The 20,828-nt window shown below is 42.2% G+C and overlaps 1 protein-coding gene across 2 annotated transcripts in view; it reads left to right on the top strand.

Moving 5' to 3' along the window:
- Positions 1 to 224: 224 nt before the first annotated feature.
- LOC125896984 (NLR family CARD domain-containing protein 3-like) overlaps positions 225 to 20,828 on the top strand; it is a 64,781-nt gene continuing 44,177 nt past the window's right edge. Inside the window, exons 1-2 of one of the 2 annotated variants that reach the window (XM_049589993.1) lie at positions 225 to 336; positions 655 to 757. In XM_049589993.1, coding sequence (XP_049445950.1) covers positions 669 to 757 — 89 coding nt within the window. In that variant the 5' untranslated portion in view covers positions 225 to 336; positions 655 to 668. Of the gene's footprint in view, positions 337 to 654; positions 758 to 20,509; positions 20,723 to 20,828 lie in introns of those variants that run through there. The other variant, XM_049589992.1, reaches the window with a different exon arrangement.

Below are 20,828 nucleotides of genomic sequence, written 5' to 3' on the forward strand. Positions count from 1 at the left end.
TGGAACCTTTGTGAAATGGATCATAAACAACACAAATCTCCAAATCTCAAAAACAGAATGTCAGCATAAATTAGCCAACACCCCAGGCAGGTAAGGGAGAGGAATGAGGAAAGGGAAATACTTAGGCTGGCCACTGGTTAGACTGGTTTTAACGTCACTGTGGGGTTTTTCAGTCATGAACTATGAAGTTCTGAGGGTGGAACGGCGTCTTCAGATCAGACGCACACAGACACCAGGACAGACGAGGAAGAAATGAGCAGCGTCTTCTCTCCCAGTGTTTCCTCCACACATGAAGGTGGAAAGTGTCTGTAAGTCAACCTGAGGTGAGTTCAGCAGGTGGGAATCCTACCAGAGGAATCTGATCATGTTTGATCGTCACATTGTGTCACTGTTTACCTGCACAGGAGGAAGGGTTCTGGATGCTGATTGGTTTGGTTTAAAAGATCAATATGATGCTTGGAAGCTGCTGCTTTAAAGCTCCGTTGTAGTGTTTAGAGGAATACATTGGCAGAAATAGAATATAATCTAATCAGTCTGCTTTCTTTAGTGTATAATCAGCTGAAAATAAGAATAGTGTTTGTGTTTTTGTTCATCTGTCCTGTGCTGTGCAACTTGTTGTACTGAGTGACGGCATGTTGTTGTGTCTGTGTGAAGGTGTGGACTCTGCTATGAATCAGGGTGAGGACAGAGAGGAGGGAGTCCCTCCCTCTAAAACCACTCTGTGTGGGGAACATGACAGCCAGACCAAAGCTCAGAGGTGAGACCAGGATCTCTAACTGTCCATGACTCAAATCACTCCACCATCATTGTTCACACTCACAGCTCTGTGTGTGTTCAACAGGTCAGACTCTCCTGTGTCCAGCTGTGGGTCCTTCAACAGTGATTCGTCTATGGGTGAACCTATAAACTTCAAAGGTGGACACCCCTCCGATCAAAAGTAATAAATTATCCCAGTTTGTTGTTATCAGTTTTAAAATATTCAAAAGTAGACATCATTTTCATCAGATTTTCATTTTACCCATGAATTTATCAGTGTTTCTGATTCTATCAGGATCCAACGTGAGAGACCAGACCCCCGTGGACCTGAACCTGAACCCAGCTGTGTGTCCCTCAAGAGCGACCGCTCCATGCACAGACCAATTGACTTCAAAGAATTACACCAGTCTATCAGGATCCAACATGAGACACCAGACCATCCTGGACCTGAAGCTGAACCCAGCTGTGTGTCCTTTAAGAGCAACCGTTCCATGTACAGACCAATTGACTTCAAAAAAGGACACCAGTCAATCAGCATCCAACATGAGACACCAGACCATCCTGGACCTGAACCTGAACCCAGCTGTGTGTCCTTCAAGAGCGACCGTTCCATGTACAGACCAATTGACTTCAAAAAAGGACACCAGTCAATCAGCATCCAACATGAGACACCAGACCATCCTGGACCTGGACCTGAACCCAGCTGTGTGTCCTTCAAGAGCAACCGTTCTATGCACAGACCAATTGACTTCAAAGGAGGACACCATTCTGCTGACAGAAGGTAAGAATTTCTAATGTTTGTGTCTGTAACTATCCATCCCTGCCAAGATGAGGTTTGATGTCTTTGTTATCACTCTGTATTCTTTATAAGGCTGTCAAAGTTAACATGTTAATGATGAGTTAATGCAAATTCCTTTTAGCGCCACAATTTTTTTTGACATGCGATTAACGCACATACGTTCTGTAATTATGACCCTCGGCCCACCCCGTAGTTTAGGAATAGAGATGCAGCAGTAATGTTATGGATGGCAAACAGACACAAATCATTGTGAGCAGACATGGATACAGAAAAGTGTCTTTTGAACGGCAAGTTCAGTTTCATACCTCTGTCAGACGATTCTCTCAACAAGACCAAAGTTATTTGCATTTACTGTGGGTGTGAATTGAGTTACTGCCAGAGTATGTTGAGTCTCAAATATGCTATATTCAGTTTGAGCTTGTTTTTTTTTTACTTTCCAGGTCCATTAATTCGCAACATGTCATCATTTTGTTATTCACTCTACATTAAGTTCCCCTCAAAAACGTACTATTTCAACGTAGTTGTATATAAACATGATTTATAGGAGACACAGTGCAATGTGATCACGTCACAGATGTCTTTGAAAACATTACATTCAATATTCATGCAGAATTTATAGATTTCTACCTGACTTTATTGTGACAGAACAACTTTTGTGTATCCTATCACAGAGTTCGTCAGCAGAGCTTAAAGGTTCCCAGTGGTCAGTCTGCCCAGCAGCATCAAACATACCTGGACTCCATATTAACGGTGTGTAAAGACACAGCTACTACTGGTAATTAGAACATACACAAACTAAATACTGAACTGAACTTCAGTTTGAGTGTGATTCTGTTTCATTTACATCGGAAACTTTTGGTCCTGGTATTCATGTGGATGCCACCAATGTCATAATGTCATAACAATAATAATCATATATGCATAATATTAGTATGAGTAATAATAATGGCAGTAGTAGTCAGCATTAGGCAGGACCACGTCGGCAGCATAACTGCAACCAGCACTCCAGGTGCAACTGCAATCCTGCAAAGACGAGGGAGCACAAAAGCTCTGTGGAAGAAGTCAGTAACATCCACGACCGGAACAGGCAAATGGAGAAGAAGGGGAGAGGAGCTCAGTGTGTCATAGGAGGTCCCGCAGCAGACCAGGCCTATATCAGCCTAACTAGGGGCCGGTCCAAGGCAGGCCTGAGCCAGCCCTAACTATAAGAGCCAGCCCTAACTCAGTCAGTATTATCAAAGAGGAAAGTCTTAAGTCTAGTCTTAATGAGGCGATGTCTGCCTCTCAGACTGAAACAGGAAGATGATTTCACAAAAGAGGAGCCTGATAGCTGAAGGCGCTGGCTCCTGTTCTACTTTTGGTAGCTTTAGGAACCACGAGTAACCCTGCGTTCTCAGAGTGCAGTGTTCTGGTGGGATAATATGGCACTATGAGTTCTCTAAGATGTGACAGAGCCTGACCATTCTGACTATCATTCTGATCCAGTCTCCATGCTGCACTCTGCAGCTCTCTGTCTCACAGATGATCTGATGTCAACTTCTACCAGTTAAAGTTTACATTTTATTCTTTTCCAGCTGCTGGAGGAGAACATTATCAGTTTTGTAGAGAATGAGCTGAAGAAGATCCAGAAGGTTCTGAGTCCAGATTACCCTGACTGCTTAGAGAGTCAGAGTGAGGATGAGGAGGTGTTGGATGGTGAGGATGAAGAGCAGAGGAAGAGCAGCAGAGAGGCGTTTCTGAAGATCACACTGAACTTCCTGAGGAGAATGAAGCAGGAGGAGCTGGCCGACTGTCTGCAGAGCAGTAAGAGCACTTTAACAGATATCACATGGTGTGTGTGTGTGTGTGTGTGTGTGTGTGTGTGTGTGTGTGTTTATTGTGTGAAGAACTTTGTGTTGTATTTTTTTTGTATGAAAAGTGCTATATCAATAAAGTTTGATTGATTGATTGATTGATTGATTGATTGATTGATTGATTGAGTGTGTGTGAACCTGTTCTGGTGTTTTCTGGTGAATGATGGAGCTGCATGGTGCTGGGCTGTGAGCACAGGTCCCACTAGAGGACGTGGGGCCCTCATGCCACTCTCAGTGACAGTGTGGTCAGAGACATGCACACCAGTAGCCTGCTGGAGGTCATTTTGCATTTTTGGCTCTGGCAGTGCTCTTCCTGTTCCTCCTCACACGAAGAAGCAGATACTGGTCCTGCTGCTGGGTTAATTTGAAGCCCTGTCCAGCTCTCCTGGTGTAACAGCCGGTCTCCTGGTATCTCCTCCATGCTCTTGAGACTGTGCTGGGAGACACGTACGGATGTGACATCCTCATGCTACCAGTAGTGACAAGGACACTAGCAGAAGACCAAACTAGAGAAGAATCAGTCAGAAAGGATAAGGAGAGAGCAGCTGTCTGTCCTTTTCGGGGTTGTCTTGCTTTTGCCTCTCCACTGCACCTGTTGTCACTTTGATTTGCACCAAAGCAGCTGAAACTGATTCACAGTCACTTGTGCTTCCTAAATGGACAGATTGATATCCCTGAAGTTTAACTCACTTCCTGTTAGACTGGGACCATTAAGTGTTCCCTTCATTTTTTGAGCAGTGTATCACTGTCATTAAATGTGTAAGAGCTCTGACTGAAAAGGCTCTATCATGAATTAAACTGGATCATATACAAGGAGCGACACACCCGAGGATCTTAAGGTGCAAAAAGGGACATTAGGCAATAACAGATCAGATACATAACTTGGAGCAGGGCCTATCAGGGCTTTGTAAGTAATTTGTAAGACTGACTGAAACATACACTGATTAATTACTTCTTTGTTCATTCAGGGACTGTTGCTGCAGTGTGCCGACGTGAACTCAAATCGAACCTGCACAAGAAGTTCCAGTGTGTGTTTGAGGGGATCGCTAAAGCAGGAAACCCAACCCTTCTGAATCAGATCTACACAGAGCTCTACATCACAGAGGGAGGGACTGCAGAGGTCAATGATGAACATGAGGTCAGACAGATTGAAACAGCCTCCAGGAAACCAGACGGACCAGAAACAACCATCAGACAAGAAGACATCTTTAAAGCCTCACCTGGAAGAGACAAACCAATCAGAACAGTGATGACAAAGGGAGTGGCTGGCATTGGGAAAACAGTCTTAACACAGAAGTTCACTCTGGACTGGGCTGAAGACAAAGCCAACCAGGACATACAGTTCACATTTCCATTCACTTTCAGAGAGCTGAATGTGCTGAAAGAGAAAAAGTACAGTTTGGTGGAACTTGTTCATCACTTCTTTACTGAAACCAAAGAAGCAGGAATCTGCCGGTTTGAAGAGTTCCAGGTTGTGTTCATCTTTGACGGTCTGGATGAGTGTCGACTTCCTCTGGACTTCCACAACAATGAGATCCTGACTGATGTTACAGAGTCCACCTCAGTGGATGTGCTGCTGACAAACCTCATCAGGGGGAAACTGCTTCCCTCTGCTCGCCTCTGGATAACCACACGACCTGCAGCGGCCAATCAGATCCCTCCTGAGTGTGTTGACATGGTTACAGAGGTCAGAGGGTTCACTGATCCACAGAAGGAGGAGTACTTCAGGAAGAGATTCAGAAAGAAGAAGCAGGTTAGAAGAATCATCTCCCACCTCAAGACATCACGGAGTCTCCACATCATGTGCCACATCCCAGTCTTCTGCTGGATCACTGCTACAGTTCTGGAGGATGTGATGAAGACCAGAGAGGAAGGAGAGCTTCCCAAGACCCTGACTGAGATGTACATCCATTTCCTGGTGGTTCAGACCAAACTGAAGAACGTCAAGTATCATGGAGGAGCTGAGACAGATCCACACTGGAGTCCTGAGAGCAGGAAGATGATTAAATCTCTGGGAAAACTGGCTTTTGATCAGCTGCAAAAAGGCAACCTGATCTTCTATGAATCAGACCTGACAGAGTGTGGCATTGATATCAGAGCAGCCTCAGTGTACTCAGGAGTGTTCACACAGATCTTTAAAGAGGAGAGAGGACTGTACCAGGACAAGGTGTTCTGCTTCGTCCATCTGAGTGTTCAGGAGTTTCTGGCTGCTCTTCACGTCCATCGAAAGTTCAACAACTCTGGAGTCAACCTGATGGCAGAAGAACAAACAGGCACCCCCCGGCGGCCTAAAGTCTTCAGAGACAAACCTAAAGAAAAACATCTCTACCAGAGTGCGGTGGACAAGGCCTTACAGAGTCGAAATGGACACCTGGACTTGTTCCTCCGCTTCCTCCTGGGTCTGTCACTGCAGACCAATCAGACCCTTCTACGAGGCATGCTGACAGACACAGGATGTAGCTCACAGACTAATCAGGAAACAGTTGAGTACATCAAGAAGAAGATCAGTGAGAATTTGTCTGCAGAGAGAAGCATCAACCTGTTCCACTGTCTGAATGAACTGAATGATCGTTCTCTAGTGGAGGAGATCCAACAGTACCTGAGTTCAGGACGTCTCTCAACAGATAAATTGTCTCCGTCTCAGTGGTCAGCTCTGGTCTTCATCTTACTGTCATCAGAAAAAGATCTGGACGTGTTTGACCTGAAGAAATACTCTACTTCAGAGGAGGCTCTTCTGAGGCTGCTGCCAGTGGTCAAAGCCTCCAACAAAGCTCTGTAAGTGGATTTATGAACAATTTCAAATATGCTTAATTTAATACATGACAAATTAAACATTTTGCTTGTTTTTATCTGCTAATCATTTCACAGACTAGCCTTTTGTAACCTGTCAGAGAGAAGCTGTGAAGCTCTGTCCTCAGTTCTCAGCTCCCAGTCCTCCAGTCTGAGAGACCTGGACCTGAGTAACAATGACCTACGGGATTCAGGAGTGAAGCTGTTGTCTACTGGGCTGGAAAGTCCATACTGTAAACTTGAAATCCTCAGGTCTGTATTCATGTATTGTTTGATAACAATCTGACGTCCCATCACTAGGTCATCATAAGGTTTTATTTGATGATTATAATATGTAAACAACTGTTGTATATGCTGTATTTAAGTGGTTCACCCATTTGACCTATTTTTCGAAAGCTATGCTCCTTGTGGTTTGATGCGAACCATTTCAAGATACAACCCCCACAGCAGGTCCAATAAACGCTTCAGTCAGACATAAGACCAAAAAAAACAAAAAACAAATAGTTGTAACTCACCAATTATGCATTATGATAAGTTTAAGTTTATTTAATATCCACAGACTGATTGTATTCCAACAAAAACGGTGCTCAATTCGAAAGGGCAAGGTGATCTTAAGCCACGGAACTATTTCGTCCAATCCCATTATTACATCTATAGATATCCACAAACTGCTGTTGCATTGTTTTGAATGTTCATATTTCTCTACTTCCTGCACACAAAACCCCCCATTTATATGTAAATGTGCCAATTTATTGCCATCAAAATGGCAATTGAACACTGACCTTTTGATTGACACCTCATATGAGCCAATAGGAGCTTCCATACTCTCACTATAGGAAACAATATTCCAAAACGGCCTGTGTTGAATGGAAGGACCTGCCTCACTCTCTCTGCACAGAGCCAATCAATAGTCAGTGATTTGTCAATGACACTTCTGACGTTAAGTGCGCTTTTGAACGGGTTACTGACACCACAGACTGTTATAAATGTTCAGAAATGATAAACAAATGGCTCCTCTGTTATCTGAAATATCTTTGTTAATTCAGGTTTTCTAGAAGTGTTTTTATACACAGTAAGCTCCTAATAGATCTTTCTGTCTGTGTCAAGTTTTTCACTCATCTCACATTCAGTTCATTGTTTTACTCTCTTTTTTTAAAAAGCAACTGGACGCAACCTCAGAAAAACAGGTGGAAAATATTTATTTTCTGTGATATTGTTCTCTACTTTGAATTTGGACTATGTGAGGCTTCATGATATGGTTCCGTTGTGTTTTCCAGCTTATACCCCCCAGTTGTAGTCATCTGCAGCTTCTTAATTACAGTGATTAATAGTAATAGTGATATCATTGTACTTTGGGAATGCCTTGGATATACACTTTAGGTAAATTAAGTTTAATTTTAATTTTAAGTTTAATTTTACAGGACAGTTTTTAAAAAGTTGATCATTTCAATTCTGTCCACCCTGCTTTCTGTTCTGTTAGTGAAAATGGTCAAAATCTGTGGGATTTTCCTGCTGACATGATTTTCTAAAACACAGATTTTACAATGTTCTCCTCACTCCAGACTGTCAGGTTGTCTGATCACAGAGGAAGGCTGTGTTGCTCTGGCCTCAGCTCTGAGCTCCAACCCCTCCCATCTGAGAGAGCTGGACCTGACCTACAATCATCCAGGAGACTCAGGAGTGAAGCTTCTCTCTGCTGGACTGGATGATCCACGCTGGAGACTGGACACTCTCAGGTATGAACAGACATCAAAAGCTCGCACACTGCAGTGCTTCTAATTTCTTTAATTCCATGTCCTTCCACTTTGGTCAGTCATCATTAAGGATGGTGTACTTCTCCTAATTCTGTTCAGAGGAAGTGAGTAAGCCTCAATTAGGAAACACATGGATCCCCAGAGGTCTTATCCAATGGAAACGATCATTAGAAAAACTTGGGTGTTAAATACTCTCATTTCAGCCCCTACTATCAGCATATCTCTAGTGATGGCAATGTCGGCCGGTTGGTGCGTCCAGACCTAAATATTTCAACACCTATTGATGTTCAGTGACCTGTGAGATCCCTTGACTTTGAGTAGTGAGACAAAAGCCTGGTTGGCAGCTGGATTTCTTTTAAAACCCTAAATTATACATCAAAATAAATCTCAGAACCTGTAGTTTTAGCTGTAGCATATGTGTTACTTAGCTCCACTTTTAATATTCAGTTAGAATATAGAATATATAAAATATATACAGCATTGGACTTTAAAATGATGACATATTATTTATGTCTTTCAGACACAGACTCAGGGCGCAGAGGGCTAACTTTGCATAAAACAGAAAATGATGAATACAATATACAAGGGTGATTACCAAGAGGATGATTATAGGAGTACCTGAGAATAACTAGACATGAATACATGAGTTTATGAGTATGTCAATAAGTTTCAGTAAATAGGAACATACTGAGGTACCTCAGAATATGTTGAAGTGTAAGGAAAATTCAAAAACACTTACACTTTATTTGGAATTCAGCACCCAGTTTTTTGTTTCTGCGAGTTGAACACATCGTCTCCTATTTTTAAAGCATAAGGAACCAATTAAAATTTGATTTGGCTTGGGTTATGTACATAAAAATATTGTAGCTTGAGAACATCAGGTTAATGTTTTAGTCAGCAATCTCAGGAATTAGTTGTGGTGGTGAGGAGATGGGATATTATTGTATAGAATATTTTTCTCTTTTTGCCACCTTCAACAGAACCTAAAATTTCCCTAATCTAAAACCTAAAATCTTTTCCCAATTCCTGTCAGTTATCTTGCTGCAGTATTCTGAATCAGCTGGAGAGTCTTTAGAGACTTGATCTGATAAAAAGGAAGTACAATAATCCAGCCCAGAAATAAGTAATGTGTGGACTTGTTTTTCTGTCTTTTTGAGACAGGATGTGACTGATTTTTGTGATATTAGGGGCCATACACATGCTACATCTTAAACCACCTGGAAAACGCGAGGTCAGGTGTTAGGTGCTACTCTTGTGCCTTTTCTGGGCCAAATTTCAAAGCACGATGGCAGGTTGTATGAGGTTGCTAAGCAACCTCAACAAGCACCATATCATAGCCTATTTACTTCAGTTCCTTGAGACAGATGTAAAGCTCTGACAGCCCTGCACTAAAATGATCAACTTCTCCTCCATATTTATCACAGGTTGAGACAGACTCAACTCATCACTGCTGCTCTCATATGTTTTCAAAGTTTTCCAAATATCTCAAAATTGTGATCATTTTATTTCTGGCGTTATAACATTCTTGTGTTAGGTGGAAAATGTCTGCATATCCCTAATAAGATCAACCACACATATTCTCCCTGCATTATCTAAAACGAAGCATTTCCTTTACTCAGTGTCATCCAGTGTTTAGAGACCATTTCTCTGACCTCTTTGTGTTTCCATTATTTTCTCCTCTGAAACTCTTAAACCTCTTAAAGTCCTCCTTTTTCACCTTAGGAGCTCTTGTAAGGTTTTACATGCTTTGTGAATAACTTATCTCTATAAGGACCTAGTCTTAACTGTAAGGTGAAATTCTAAGAAAATGTCCCAATTCTAAGAATTTTCTTAGAATTTCTTCATGAGGAGCAACTCTTTGTCCAAGGAAGCTTTGTAAAAACGGCCCCTACCACGCGTCTACATTGAAAACAATGAGTTTGAGGACGTAAGAAAACACAACATATATACAGCCCCTTATGCAGGTGACAGAACGCAGACGTAGTGTGTTTGATATGGGAGTTAAAAGACAAATCTTGGTCATGGTGGTGCAGTGGTTAGCGTTGCCTCACAGCAAGAGGGTTCCTGGTTCGAACCCGGCTGGAGGAGTTTGAGAGTCTGTGTGTTTGCATGTTCTCCCTGTGTCAGCGTTGGTTTTTCCGGGTGCTCCGGGTTCCAGGTTATTTGGTGACTTTAAATTGTCCGTAGGTGTGAATGTGAGTGTGAATGGTTGTCTGTCTCTATGTGTCAGCCCTGTGATAGTCTGGTGACCTGTCCAGGGTGTACCCTGCCTCTCACCCAGTGTCAGCTGGGATAGGCTCCAGCCCCTCCAACCCCTAACAGGATAAGAGGTTATCGAAAATAAATGAATGAATTGAGAAATTGTTGGTTAAATAAAATAAAATAAAAAGTTAAGTTAACTGATCCATTTCTTCTGGCTTGATTGATAGATATAACTGTGTATCATCTGCATAACAGTTTACAGAGTGATTTTTAATTTAGCTAAGGGAAGCATGTATGAAGCAGGGGCCATTGCTCTCAGACAACAAGGGAGGTTGAACTTCCCCTAAAATTTCATAGAAGAAATGGTCAAATATGCACTATTGAATTTACATTAAAATGAGAATTTACATTGCATTAAACTTGCGCTAGGATGCATTTAACATCATGACTATGATGTTCAAACGTCAGCTGTTTATCACCAGTTTTCAAATGCAACCTCCCTGTCATACATTCTCGTGTCAGCACAGTGGACGTGGAGCCTCCAAGCATTCCTATGAAACAGTGCTGAGCAGGTTTTTTTCATGCAGCAAAGCGAGACACTCATTGGATAAATGCGACAAAATTGTCACTTCCAGGGAGGCTCAACTTCCCTGGGACCTAATGGAGCGGTAGGTGGGAGAGGACTCTCGGTGTATGCATGATGATTGGCGGAATTTTCTAAAAGGCGGAACCCCTTTGTGATTGACAGCGCTTCGCATTTCGAGCTCAGTCCCATGCGGATATTTGCGAGTGAAATCTTCTGACAGAGTGCCATCTGGAGTTCCTTATTTCCATAAGCGATGAAGCTCATTTTCACCGTTCGTACAGTACAGTTCAGGTGTTTTAACCCATCTGAAAATCTTTGAGGTGTGTTTTGCTGTTGTTCTGTGGCATGAGTGTGGTTGAAAAACGATTTCAATTTAATGTTCCTTTTATAAGTTACTGCCTCACTTCAACATGACACATTTTATGATATAAACTTAAAGTGAACTTCCCCTCTTTGAAAGACCAGCAGCCGTCACTGGTATAAAGTGAATAGAACTGTTCCAAGCACAGAACCTTGTGGTACTCCATGACTAACTTTTTTGGTTGAACAGATACAGATGATGATGACTTTGTACACCTCTCATAGTTTCCACTACAGAAGGTGTCTCCAGGGACACATTTTGCTATTATAACAAATACAGACTCAAGAGGTGAAAACAATACCAGCCAAATGCTGTAGTGGCTCGTAGACACACCAGTCACCAGTCCAGACACCAGTAACAGAATCATGGAGACAGTTGACACAGATGAGTTTCAGCCTATTTCTCTGTCACGCTGAGTGACACTGCTTCATGCTGAGCAGCAGTTAGGACTCATGTTGGATAGAAAATCATTCTGACTGTTTCCTCCTCCAGGTTGGACCACGGTGGACAGCAGATGTTAAAACCTGGTGTGAGGAAGTGTAAGTGTGGATTCAGTTTCACACATTGTGACAAAACAGCAGTCAGTTCATCTTTAAATAACAAGATGGTAGTTGTGGTGATGATTCATTAAAACAGTACTGCTAAGAATAAACCCTTCAGATGTGTTTGATGATAAACTGCTGCCATCTTTTTCTCTTCCCTCCTCAGATTACTGTGAGCTCACACTGGACACAAACACAGCACACAGACAACTCACACTGTCTGAAAACAAGAGGAAGGTGATATATGAGGCAGAGGAGCAGCCATATCCTGATCACCCAGAGAGGTTTGACTACTGGGTTCAGCTGCTGTGTGGAAATGCTCTGACTGGTCGCTGTTACTGGGAGGTGAAGTGGAAAAGTGGGGTTTATATATCAGTGACATACAGAGGAATCAAAAGGGGAGGATACAGTGATGACCGTGTGTTTGGAGGGAATGATCAGTCCTGGAGTCTGAAATGCTCTGACGGTGGCCGTTTCTCTGTCTGTCACAAAAACAGAGAAGCAGTCCTCTCTTTCCCCTCCTCCTCCTCCTCCTCCTCTGGTAGAGTAGCAGTGTATGTGGACTGTCCTGCCGGCACTCTGTCCTTCTACAGAATCTCCTCTGGCTCACGGATCCACCTCCACACCTTCAACACCACCTTCACTGAACCTCTTTATCCTGGCTTTGGGTTCTGGTCCTATGGCTCCTCAGTGTCTCTGTGCTCTTTGTAGGAGGGAGACGACCTCAAACCCTGTGGATTTAATGTTGGTCGGCGCAGCTTTACTTCACTGAACTTTGCTACTTAAAGAAGCTGTAAAGAAGTTATCACATCTTTATTGGATATGATTAGTATGTCTTTATTAACAGGCTATATAAAGTTAGTTACAGAGTATAATATTTGACCGAGATTTGTCCTGTAATTCTCATTTAAAACAAACCTCACGGACTGCATTTTTTCATCTGCGTAATATTGCGAAAATTAGGCCTATCCTGACCCGAAAAGATGCAGAAAAATTGGTCCACGCTTTTGTTACCTCAAGGCTGGATTATTGTAACTCTCTATTATCTGGTAGCTCTAGTAAGTCCTTAAAATCTCTCCAGCTAATTCAGAATGCAGTGGCACGTGTACTAACAGGAACTAAGAAACAAGATCATATTTCTCCTGTTTTAGCTTCTCTGCACTGGCTCCCTGTAAAATCCAGAATTGAATTTAAAATCCTACTGTTAACTTATAAAACTCTAAATGGTCAAGCTCCGTCATATCTTAGAGAGCTCATAGTGCCATATTATCCCACCAGAACACTGCGCTCTGAGAACGCAGGGTTACTCGTGGTCCCTAAACTCTCCAAAAGTAGATCAGGAGCCAGAGCCTTCAGCTATCAGGCTCTTCTCCTGTGGAATCATCTTCCTGTTGTGGTCCGGGAGGCAGACACCGTCTCCACATTTAAGACCAGACTTTAAAGGTAGGATCTGGAGGATTTTCAAACAAAACAAAATATAGACATATACAAATGAAATCCTGCTTAATCATCACCTATGGGCTTCTACTCATGTGTGGTGGTGACTCTGTTTGCAGAGCTCCTGCCCTTTAACTGTATTTTGATGTTTTTGTGAGCTCGGACTGCTTCTGGGCGGAGATTTCCCCAGCCAATGAGAGAGCGCAGATGCCGTGCCCGAGCGTGTCCGAGCATGCACCAGCGCAAGCCTTGCCTGAACCTCTTCTGTGGAGCCTTCTTCCATACCTCCAGGCTCCATACACCCGGGAGAGTTGAGCCTGATAGGAGGGGCCAAATTTGAATGTGTGTTTACAAACAGCAACTGGAAAATCCTCCAGACCCTACCTTTAAGACTTTCCTCTTTGATAAAGCTTATAGTTAGGGCCGGCTCAGGCTTGCCTTGTACCAGCCCTTAGTTAGGGCTGGCTCTTATTAGCATGACATTTTACGTGTTGCCAAAGCATAAAAACATTTAAAAGACAGTGAATAAAATTTACAACTGATTACACATACAGTATGACACTCGCAGAGCAAAATAGAGAAATATATATACAGTACTGTGACGCCCCTCCCAATGTCTTTGAGAATGTTTCAGCCAGTCTCATCAGGCAGCTGGCTGACATGGGAGGGTTGTTACCATGATTAGGCTCACCTGGGCTTCCAAGCTATAAAAGCTGCCTAATCTGTTCACTTGGTCTACATACTATATATACATACATGTGTCATATGTCTCCTTTCTGTTTACCTATAAACACGTTTTATGTGTTTGTGTGTGAAAACCAACAAAAAAAAAACAATAGAGTAGTGGAATAAAGCAGACCATGAGCTGTAAGGAGATGAACCGGCATTTATGTGATGTTATTTTTTATGTGTGTGTGTGTGTGTGTGTGTGATAGGTCTACTGTATAGTAAGTAACTTTGCTTAAGATCAATAAAGAAACAATAAACAACAACATTTCAATACAAAATCATAGATGTAAATTTTGAAGAAAAAATAGAAGTGTAGGACTAAATAAACAGACACAGTGTGAGCTGTGAGGAGATGAACTCCAGTCCAATTTAATTGCTCTTTTTTGTATTAAAGGGGGAATATTGGCTGAGTTCAGCTCAGCATCAAGGCGTTCCTGTGGACTCTGAGTATTCTCTTACAAATCTCAGTGTGTAGGACTGTAGTTGGTCTTGATTTACAAGAGGACTCCACACTTCACTAACATACAGTAATGTGGGTTTGATTATCTGTCTTTATGTCAATCTCTCTCTCTCTCTCTCTCTCTCTCTCTCTCTCTCTCTGTCTCATTGTGTCATATGGATTACTGTTAATTTATTATGCTGATCTGTTCTGTACAACATCTATTGCACGTCTGTCCATCCTGGAAGAGGGATCCCTCCTCAGTTGCTCTTCCTGAGGTTTCTACCATTGTTTTCCTGATCAGCTGTGAGGGTCTTAAGGACAGAGGGATGTCGTATGCTGTGAAGCCTCTGAGGCAAATATTGATTTGTGATATTGGGCTTTATAAATAAAATAGAATTGAAATTGTTGTGTTCCTTGTTTTATGTTATTTGTTCAGGTTTAGTCTGTTTCCTGTTTTATTTTGTAGTTACTCTCCTCATGTGTCATGTGTTGTTTTACTTCCTGCCTCTGTGTTTATCTCCTCCACCCTGATAGGCCCGTTTCCACTGAAGAAGTTCCTGGTACTATTTGGGGGGCCCTCTCAACCGCTGTGTCTCCACTGTGCGGCGGAGTAGGAGGAAGGTAACTGTAAAGTTACCGGGTTCTGGATGTGATGTAATCGTTGAGCGACCATTTTGACCGGGGCGACGCAGCAATGAAACAAACAAACAAGAACAACAACAAAGAAGAAGAAGCAGAAGTAAGAAGAAGAAAGCAGACATAAGAAAGACGATTATCAACATGGAAGGAGCTGAGGTGGTTGCTGGGTTTCTGGCATGTCTCTTCATTTACATGGCAGTGGAAGCTATGAACAAGAGGACTCCTCATCTGCTGAGTTTTAAAAATGCCGGCTGTTTTGTTGCTTTCTGTTGACGTCCCATCCCGCCTTGAGTATATCCAATCAGCACCAAGTAACCCCCAAGCCCCAGCCAGGAGTTTTTCGGGGCCGTTCTGAGTACCTACTCCGAGGCAGGGACTTGTTCAGCCCCTATAAATGTTCCGGAACTCTGGTAGACATTCACGATTTTGTCAAGAAACAGATTTTTAATTGAATTTTCAGAAAATATACAAGTTCAACCATTACATAAACTGTGATGTAAGATTTTATCCATATTGCAAATCACTGAACAGCTGTAAAGTATCTGCTCTGAGTCACATCCTGAAAACAAACAGGCCTCTCACTAAAACGCCCAAAATAAAACTTACATTAAATAAAGAAAACAAACAGTGTGTAGTTTAGTTTATGATCTGTACAAAGTCTAACAAACAATAAAATCAAAACACAATTTTGGACATGCATTATTTATGATGTTGAGGAAAATAAACAACCTAAAACTTCAATTAAAAGCCTCATCCCAATTAAACACCCAATCCCTTTAACCAGCCCGGTGTGGCTCCACATTATGTCAAATAAAGGCCTGTCTCCATTAGAGGCCTGGTCTGGATCCCAAACAGTTGATTTTTTTAGAGAAGTTCTTCAGATGTATAAAGCAGGTTGTTGTCTGCCTCAGATTATGTGTGTGTTCCTGGATTACCCTGTAAATTATTCATATTCCTTCAGTCTGTCAGGGTCCATGGATCAAAGGATCAAAAGGGTTTTTCATAAGTTGTGAGGACTGTTTTAAAGGATAATAATGACATCAGCTCACAGACTAATAAAGAACAGACTTCCAGTTGTTGAAGGCGTCACAGTGAACCACAGCAAGGTTAACAAACCAGCAAGCAGAACTCCCACAGCAAAGTCAGGACGAGGCGTCCTCGTATCTACAGTCAGGTGTCTCACTGGAAATCCTTTCTCTGTCCTTTCTGTCTGCCTGCATGTCTCTGTCTGTTTTCTCTTCTGTCTCTGTCCCTGTCTGTCTCTGCCTACATGAAGCTGACTGTGGACACGTCATCACCACTAGTACTGCTGGACTTCTGATTTCATTGCTGTCCATTCTGCAACAACTCACAGAGGCCAGGAGACTGTGTGTGGTCCCTTCCCTCATGAAAACATACAGAACTAAATCTGCAATAGGAGTCAACTTAATTAACACAAGAGACAGTAATGAAAGAGTGACATTAACCAGTTCATCGGCCATGGTTGAAATGATGTAGGGCAGGAACAGCAGGATGTAAATAAGCAGCACCAGGACCACCATTCCTGCAATTCGTCGTTTTTCATCAGAGGGGACCGAGATGGAGGCAGACAGAGCTCTGAGGGTCCCACCCACGAAGAATATGAGCAGTGGGAGGGGAAGAAGTAAAAAGATGGATTCGATTAAGTTGGCTGCAGCAGAACTGGATACATGTGGAGGGAGGATACAGATGAAAGGAAGGACCCAGGCCACAATGCAGACCAGCACAGAGGTCTTGATGGTTCGTCTGAAGCGGTACCACAGTGGGAAGAGGATGACCAAATACCTGCAACACAAGACAGACACGTCTTCAGAATTCTGCAGTAATATGATGATCAGACAGAAGGAGCTCTGCACACACTGAACACACAGATAGATACCTTTCCATGACGATACACACCATGAAGCCAACACTGCGTAAGGTGAAACTCTCTGTTCATTACATACAGTATGCATTTCATATAAACCTCTATGGCCCACAGCTGTAAGATTAAAACATCACTTTTAACTGTCCTAAAATAAATCTGTAAAGATTTAAAGAAAGAAAGAAAAACACAGGTTAACACTGTCAGTGTTAATCCTTGTGCTGTTTATCCTTCCACTGCTGTTGGACAGTAAATGTGTTCATAGGTTCGGCCGTCTGGTCGTGAGCTCACACAACCTGCAGACTGTTGAGCTGATCTCTAAAATCTATTAAACATTTTTAGTGATTATGAGAATAGATCAGGTAGATATTTACTGTGAAAAACATTTATCAGATTTGATTTACAGCTTGTTATTTTCAGAGTGGTAGTCAGTGTAGCATTTGTACTTTACACAGAACGTGTGCACCTTTTACATGTTTACATAAAGTAAAAAATACCAATAGAAATAAAATGTCTTTGATGAATCACTATAACTACGTTCTTAACTATGTTTCCTCTGGTAATATTTTGAGTTTAGACCAGACATGAACAAATGAATAAAATATTTCTGGGTGCAGTATTTGAACTTCTTTCTGCAACAGTATTTGAAACTGTATCTTATCAGTTAAAAATATATTGAACTGATCCTGTTCTGTATTTTCTGGCCTTTGTCCAAACAGCAGCTTGTGGCCTCAGACAGAAACAGTGTTTTGGGGGATGCTTGTTGCATCAGATGAGAATGTTCCTGAATGTGGGGATGTAATGACAATATTATTATTATTTTTATTATTATTATTATGTAGGTTTTTTTTGTTTTTTTTTTACTTTTCCATCCCAGAACTGGCAAAGAGAGGTCTGTTATACGACGTGCAGGATGTGACTGACGTGTCCAAAATGGAGACTGATGCAAGTGACGAAGAGGCAGATGAAGAGGATAAAGAAAACCAACAACCCACTGAGTATGTGGATATTGAGCCCCAACCAAACACACACACACATAAACCACCCTGTGACAGGTATATCACTGGCTGACAAAGAATTTAATGGATTTTTCTGGTCTGGTCTTTTCTTGGTAGTTAACATTATATATTTCCATGGGTTATTTTTGTGTGACAAAATGAAATGGTAATAAAACATGTATATTTATAAAGGTCTGAGGTTTATCTGCGCCCTGGACAGGAAACACTGGAGGCACGCCAGAAAATTTTTCTTCACGAATTCAGGGTAACACAAGGTGAGTCACTAACACTGAAAATTATTTCCATAAAGTTACAATATGTACCTGTAATATTTTTATTTAATTTTATTTAAATTACATTATTATCACCTTAAAGTCCAACTGGTAGATGCAACTAGTCGCCAGTAATTACTGTAAATGCACAGTTAAATATTTTACGGTGTACTGATGGGGATTTTTTGGGGAAAGTAATTCTTTAATTCTTTATGTTTCTGCAGACCGTTCATCAGAGTTGATGTCTGTCTGAAGAGAATTTAACCAGAAACAATTCTTTGAGAGTTCACTTAAGGCACAATGTCCCCACAAACACTGTTCACACACACTGTCCTCACAAACACTATACTAAGGGACAGATGAGTAAAAAGACCTTTAAAGGAAAGTCTTCATTTGGAACCAGGGGCTGTTTTCTTCTTTAAGGGAGGAGAGGAAGAGAATAAAACAGGTCAGTAAAATATAGCGGCAGTAAACTGCACAGCCTCTTCTTGATCCGTCAGATCTATTTTTCTGACTGTTTACAATCTGATTTCCTCACACAAATCACTACATACGGCAGAAACACATGTTAGAGAATGTACCTCTGACAGCTCCGAGCCGTCAGTGACCTGGACGCGTTCCTTCCGTCAAGTTGTTGTTTTGTCCCTCACATCCAAACAGTCCACAGTAAATGTAACTGATGATGGCGTGTCTGATCATGTCATGAAAATCTACATCTGCTTATTAAACACAAGGTATGCAGGCCTGAAGACAGTGTATGCAAAGTACACCAGAGGGGCAGATTTTATCAACAAGACACACACACATATACTCCTCTGATAAACATCTGCTCATTTGTATTATCTGGCCACAGCAACAACAGTTTCTTCTGTCCACACCTCATCTCTGTTGATTTATTAGCATCACCAGTTTTACAGACTTGTACCTGCTCACTACCAGAGCTGAACAGTTATCTACAATCATGTCTGCTGCCCAGTCCTTTAAGACTGGACCTGACCCCATCCTTGAATTTAAGACTGGTGACTCTGTTAGTGCCTGTAATGAAACAGGCTTAGAGTCGGCCGCTGTCCTCACCTCATGCTTGCTTTTTAAGATTCTGTACATCTTTGGCATTACCTGGAGTTATTATTATTACAATACCTGTTAGTTTCACACTCAGACATTCATGTCTCCGAATGACCAAATCTGAATATGAGGTAAACAAGAGGAGGCAGTGCGAGGACTTACTGTAACTGGCTGTTCTGCAGTAAATAGTTTGCATATTTATTTCCATACCTGCTCTCTTTGTTTTGTAACAATGCATGTGTAGTTTTTATGTTTTAGATTATGTATAGCATGAGAGAAATAATACACACTGCTCAAAAAAATGATGGGAACACTTAAATCACACATCAGGTCTGGATGAACAAATTCTTCAGATGTACTTTACTTTACTGATGAACACTGTATAATTTGTTGGGAACAAAATGATGTCACAACACTTCTGTAACCACTTATCCTGTTGGGGTCACAGGGGGTGGAGCCTATCTCAGCTGACATTGGATGAGAGGCGGGGCTCACCCTGGACAGGTCACCAGAAACCTGTAGACAATTTAGAGTCACCAATTAACCTGCATGTCTTTGGACTGTGGGAGGAAGCTGGAGCACCTGGAGGAAACCCACGCTGACATGGGGAGAACATGTTGGAGCACCTGGAGGAAACCCACGCTGACACGGGGAGAACATGTTGGAGCACCTGGAGGAAACCCACGCACCAGGTTTAGTAAAGACCAGTTGCTGTTCAGGAACTGTGAACAATCAGAGGGACAAAGACGAAGAAGTCTGGGACCAGATCTCTGCTGGCTACATCGGATCTTACAGATTATTGATCGCTGCCCCCCAGCAGGTTATCATCTTCAGAAAATAGCCCATGGTTTCTGAGGTTGTCCTCACACACACATGTTCTCCCTGTGTCAGTGTGGGTTTCCTCCAGGTGCTTCAGCTTCCTCCCACAGTCCAAAGACATGCAGGTTAATTGGTGACTCTAAATTGTCCGTAGGTGTGAATGTGAGTGTGAATGGTTGTCTGTCTCTATGTGTCAGCCCTGTGATAGTCTGGTGACCTGTCCAGGGTGTACCCCACCTCTCACCCAGTGTCAGCTGGGATAGGCTCCAGCCCCGTGACCCCAACAGGATAAGGTAAGATAATGTAAATAAATACAAACAAACCTCACATTTTGTCTCATCGCTGAGACTTTTCCAAATTGCTTCTCATCCATGACGTCTTTCTGAGCTGAGCTGAACTTGAACACATTAAATGGTTAGTCAGCGCCATCAAGTGGACAGTTTGTGGAACTACACCATCTGATCAGTGAAGTCTCTGACACTGATTGGGTGTAGGTGTTATGGAGGAAAGGTACAACACTGTCTCAAGGTCAACCCTCATCAGGTATAATAACAAGAAGGTCACAGGTAGGTAAGGGAGAGGAGTAAGGACATAAAGCCTCTGGTACACTAAACAGACACTGGTTAGACTGGTTTTAACGTCACTCTGTTTTTTTCAGTCAAGTTCTGAAGGTATGACGGTGTCTTCAGATCAGACGCACAGACACCAGGACGGATGAGGAAGAAATGAGCAGCATCTTCTCTCCCAGTGTTTCCTCCACACATGAAGGTGGAAAGTGTCTGTAAGTCGACCTGAGGTGAGTTCAGCAGGTGAGAATCCCACCAGAGGAATCTGATCATGTTTGACTGCACATTGTGTCACTGTTTACCTGCACAGGAGGAAGGGTTCTGGATGCTGATTGG

This window comes from Epinephelus fuscoguttatus, linkage group LG11 (genome assembly GCF_011397635.1).
Source record: "Epinephelus fuscoguttatus linkage group LG11, E.fuscoguttatus.final_Chr_v1".
NCBI classification, from domain to species: domain Eukaryota; kingdom Metazoa; phylum Chordata; class Actinopteri; order Perciformes; family Serranidae; genus Epinephelus; species Epinephelus fuscoguttatus.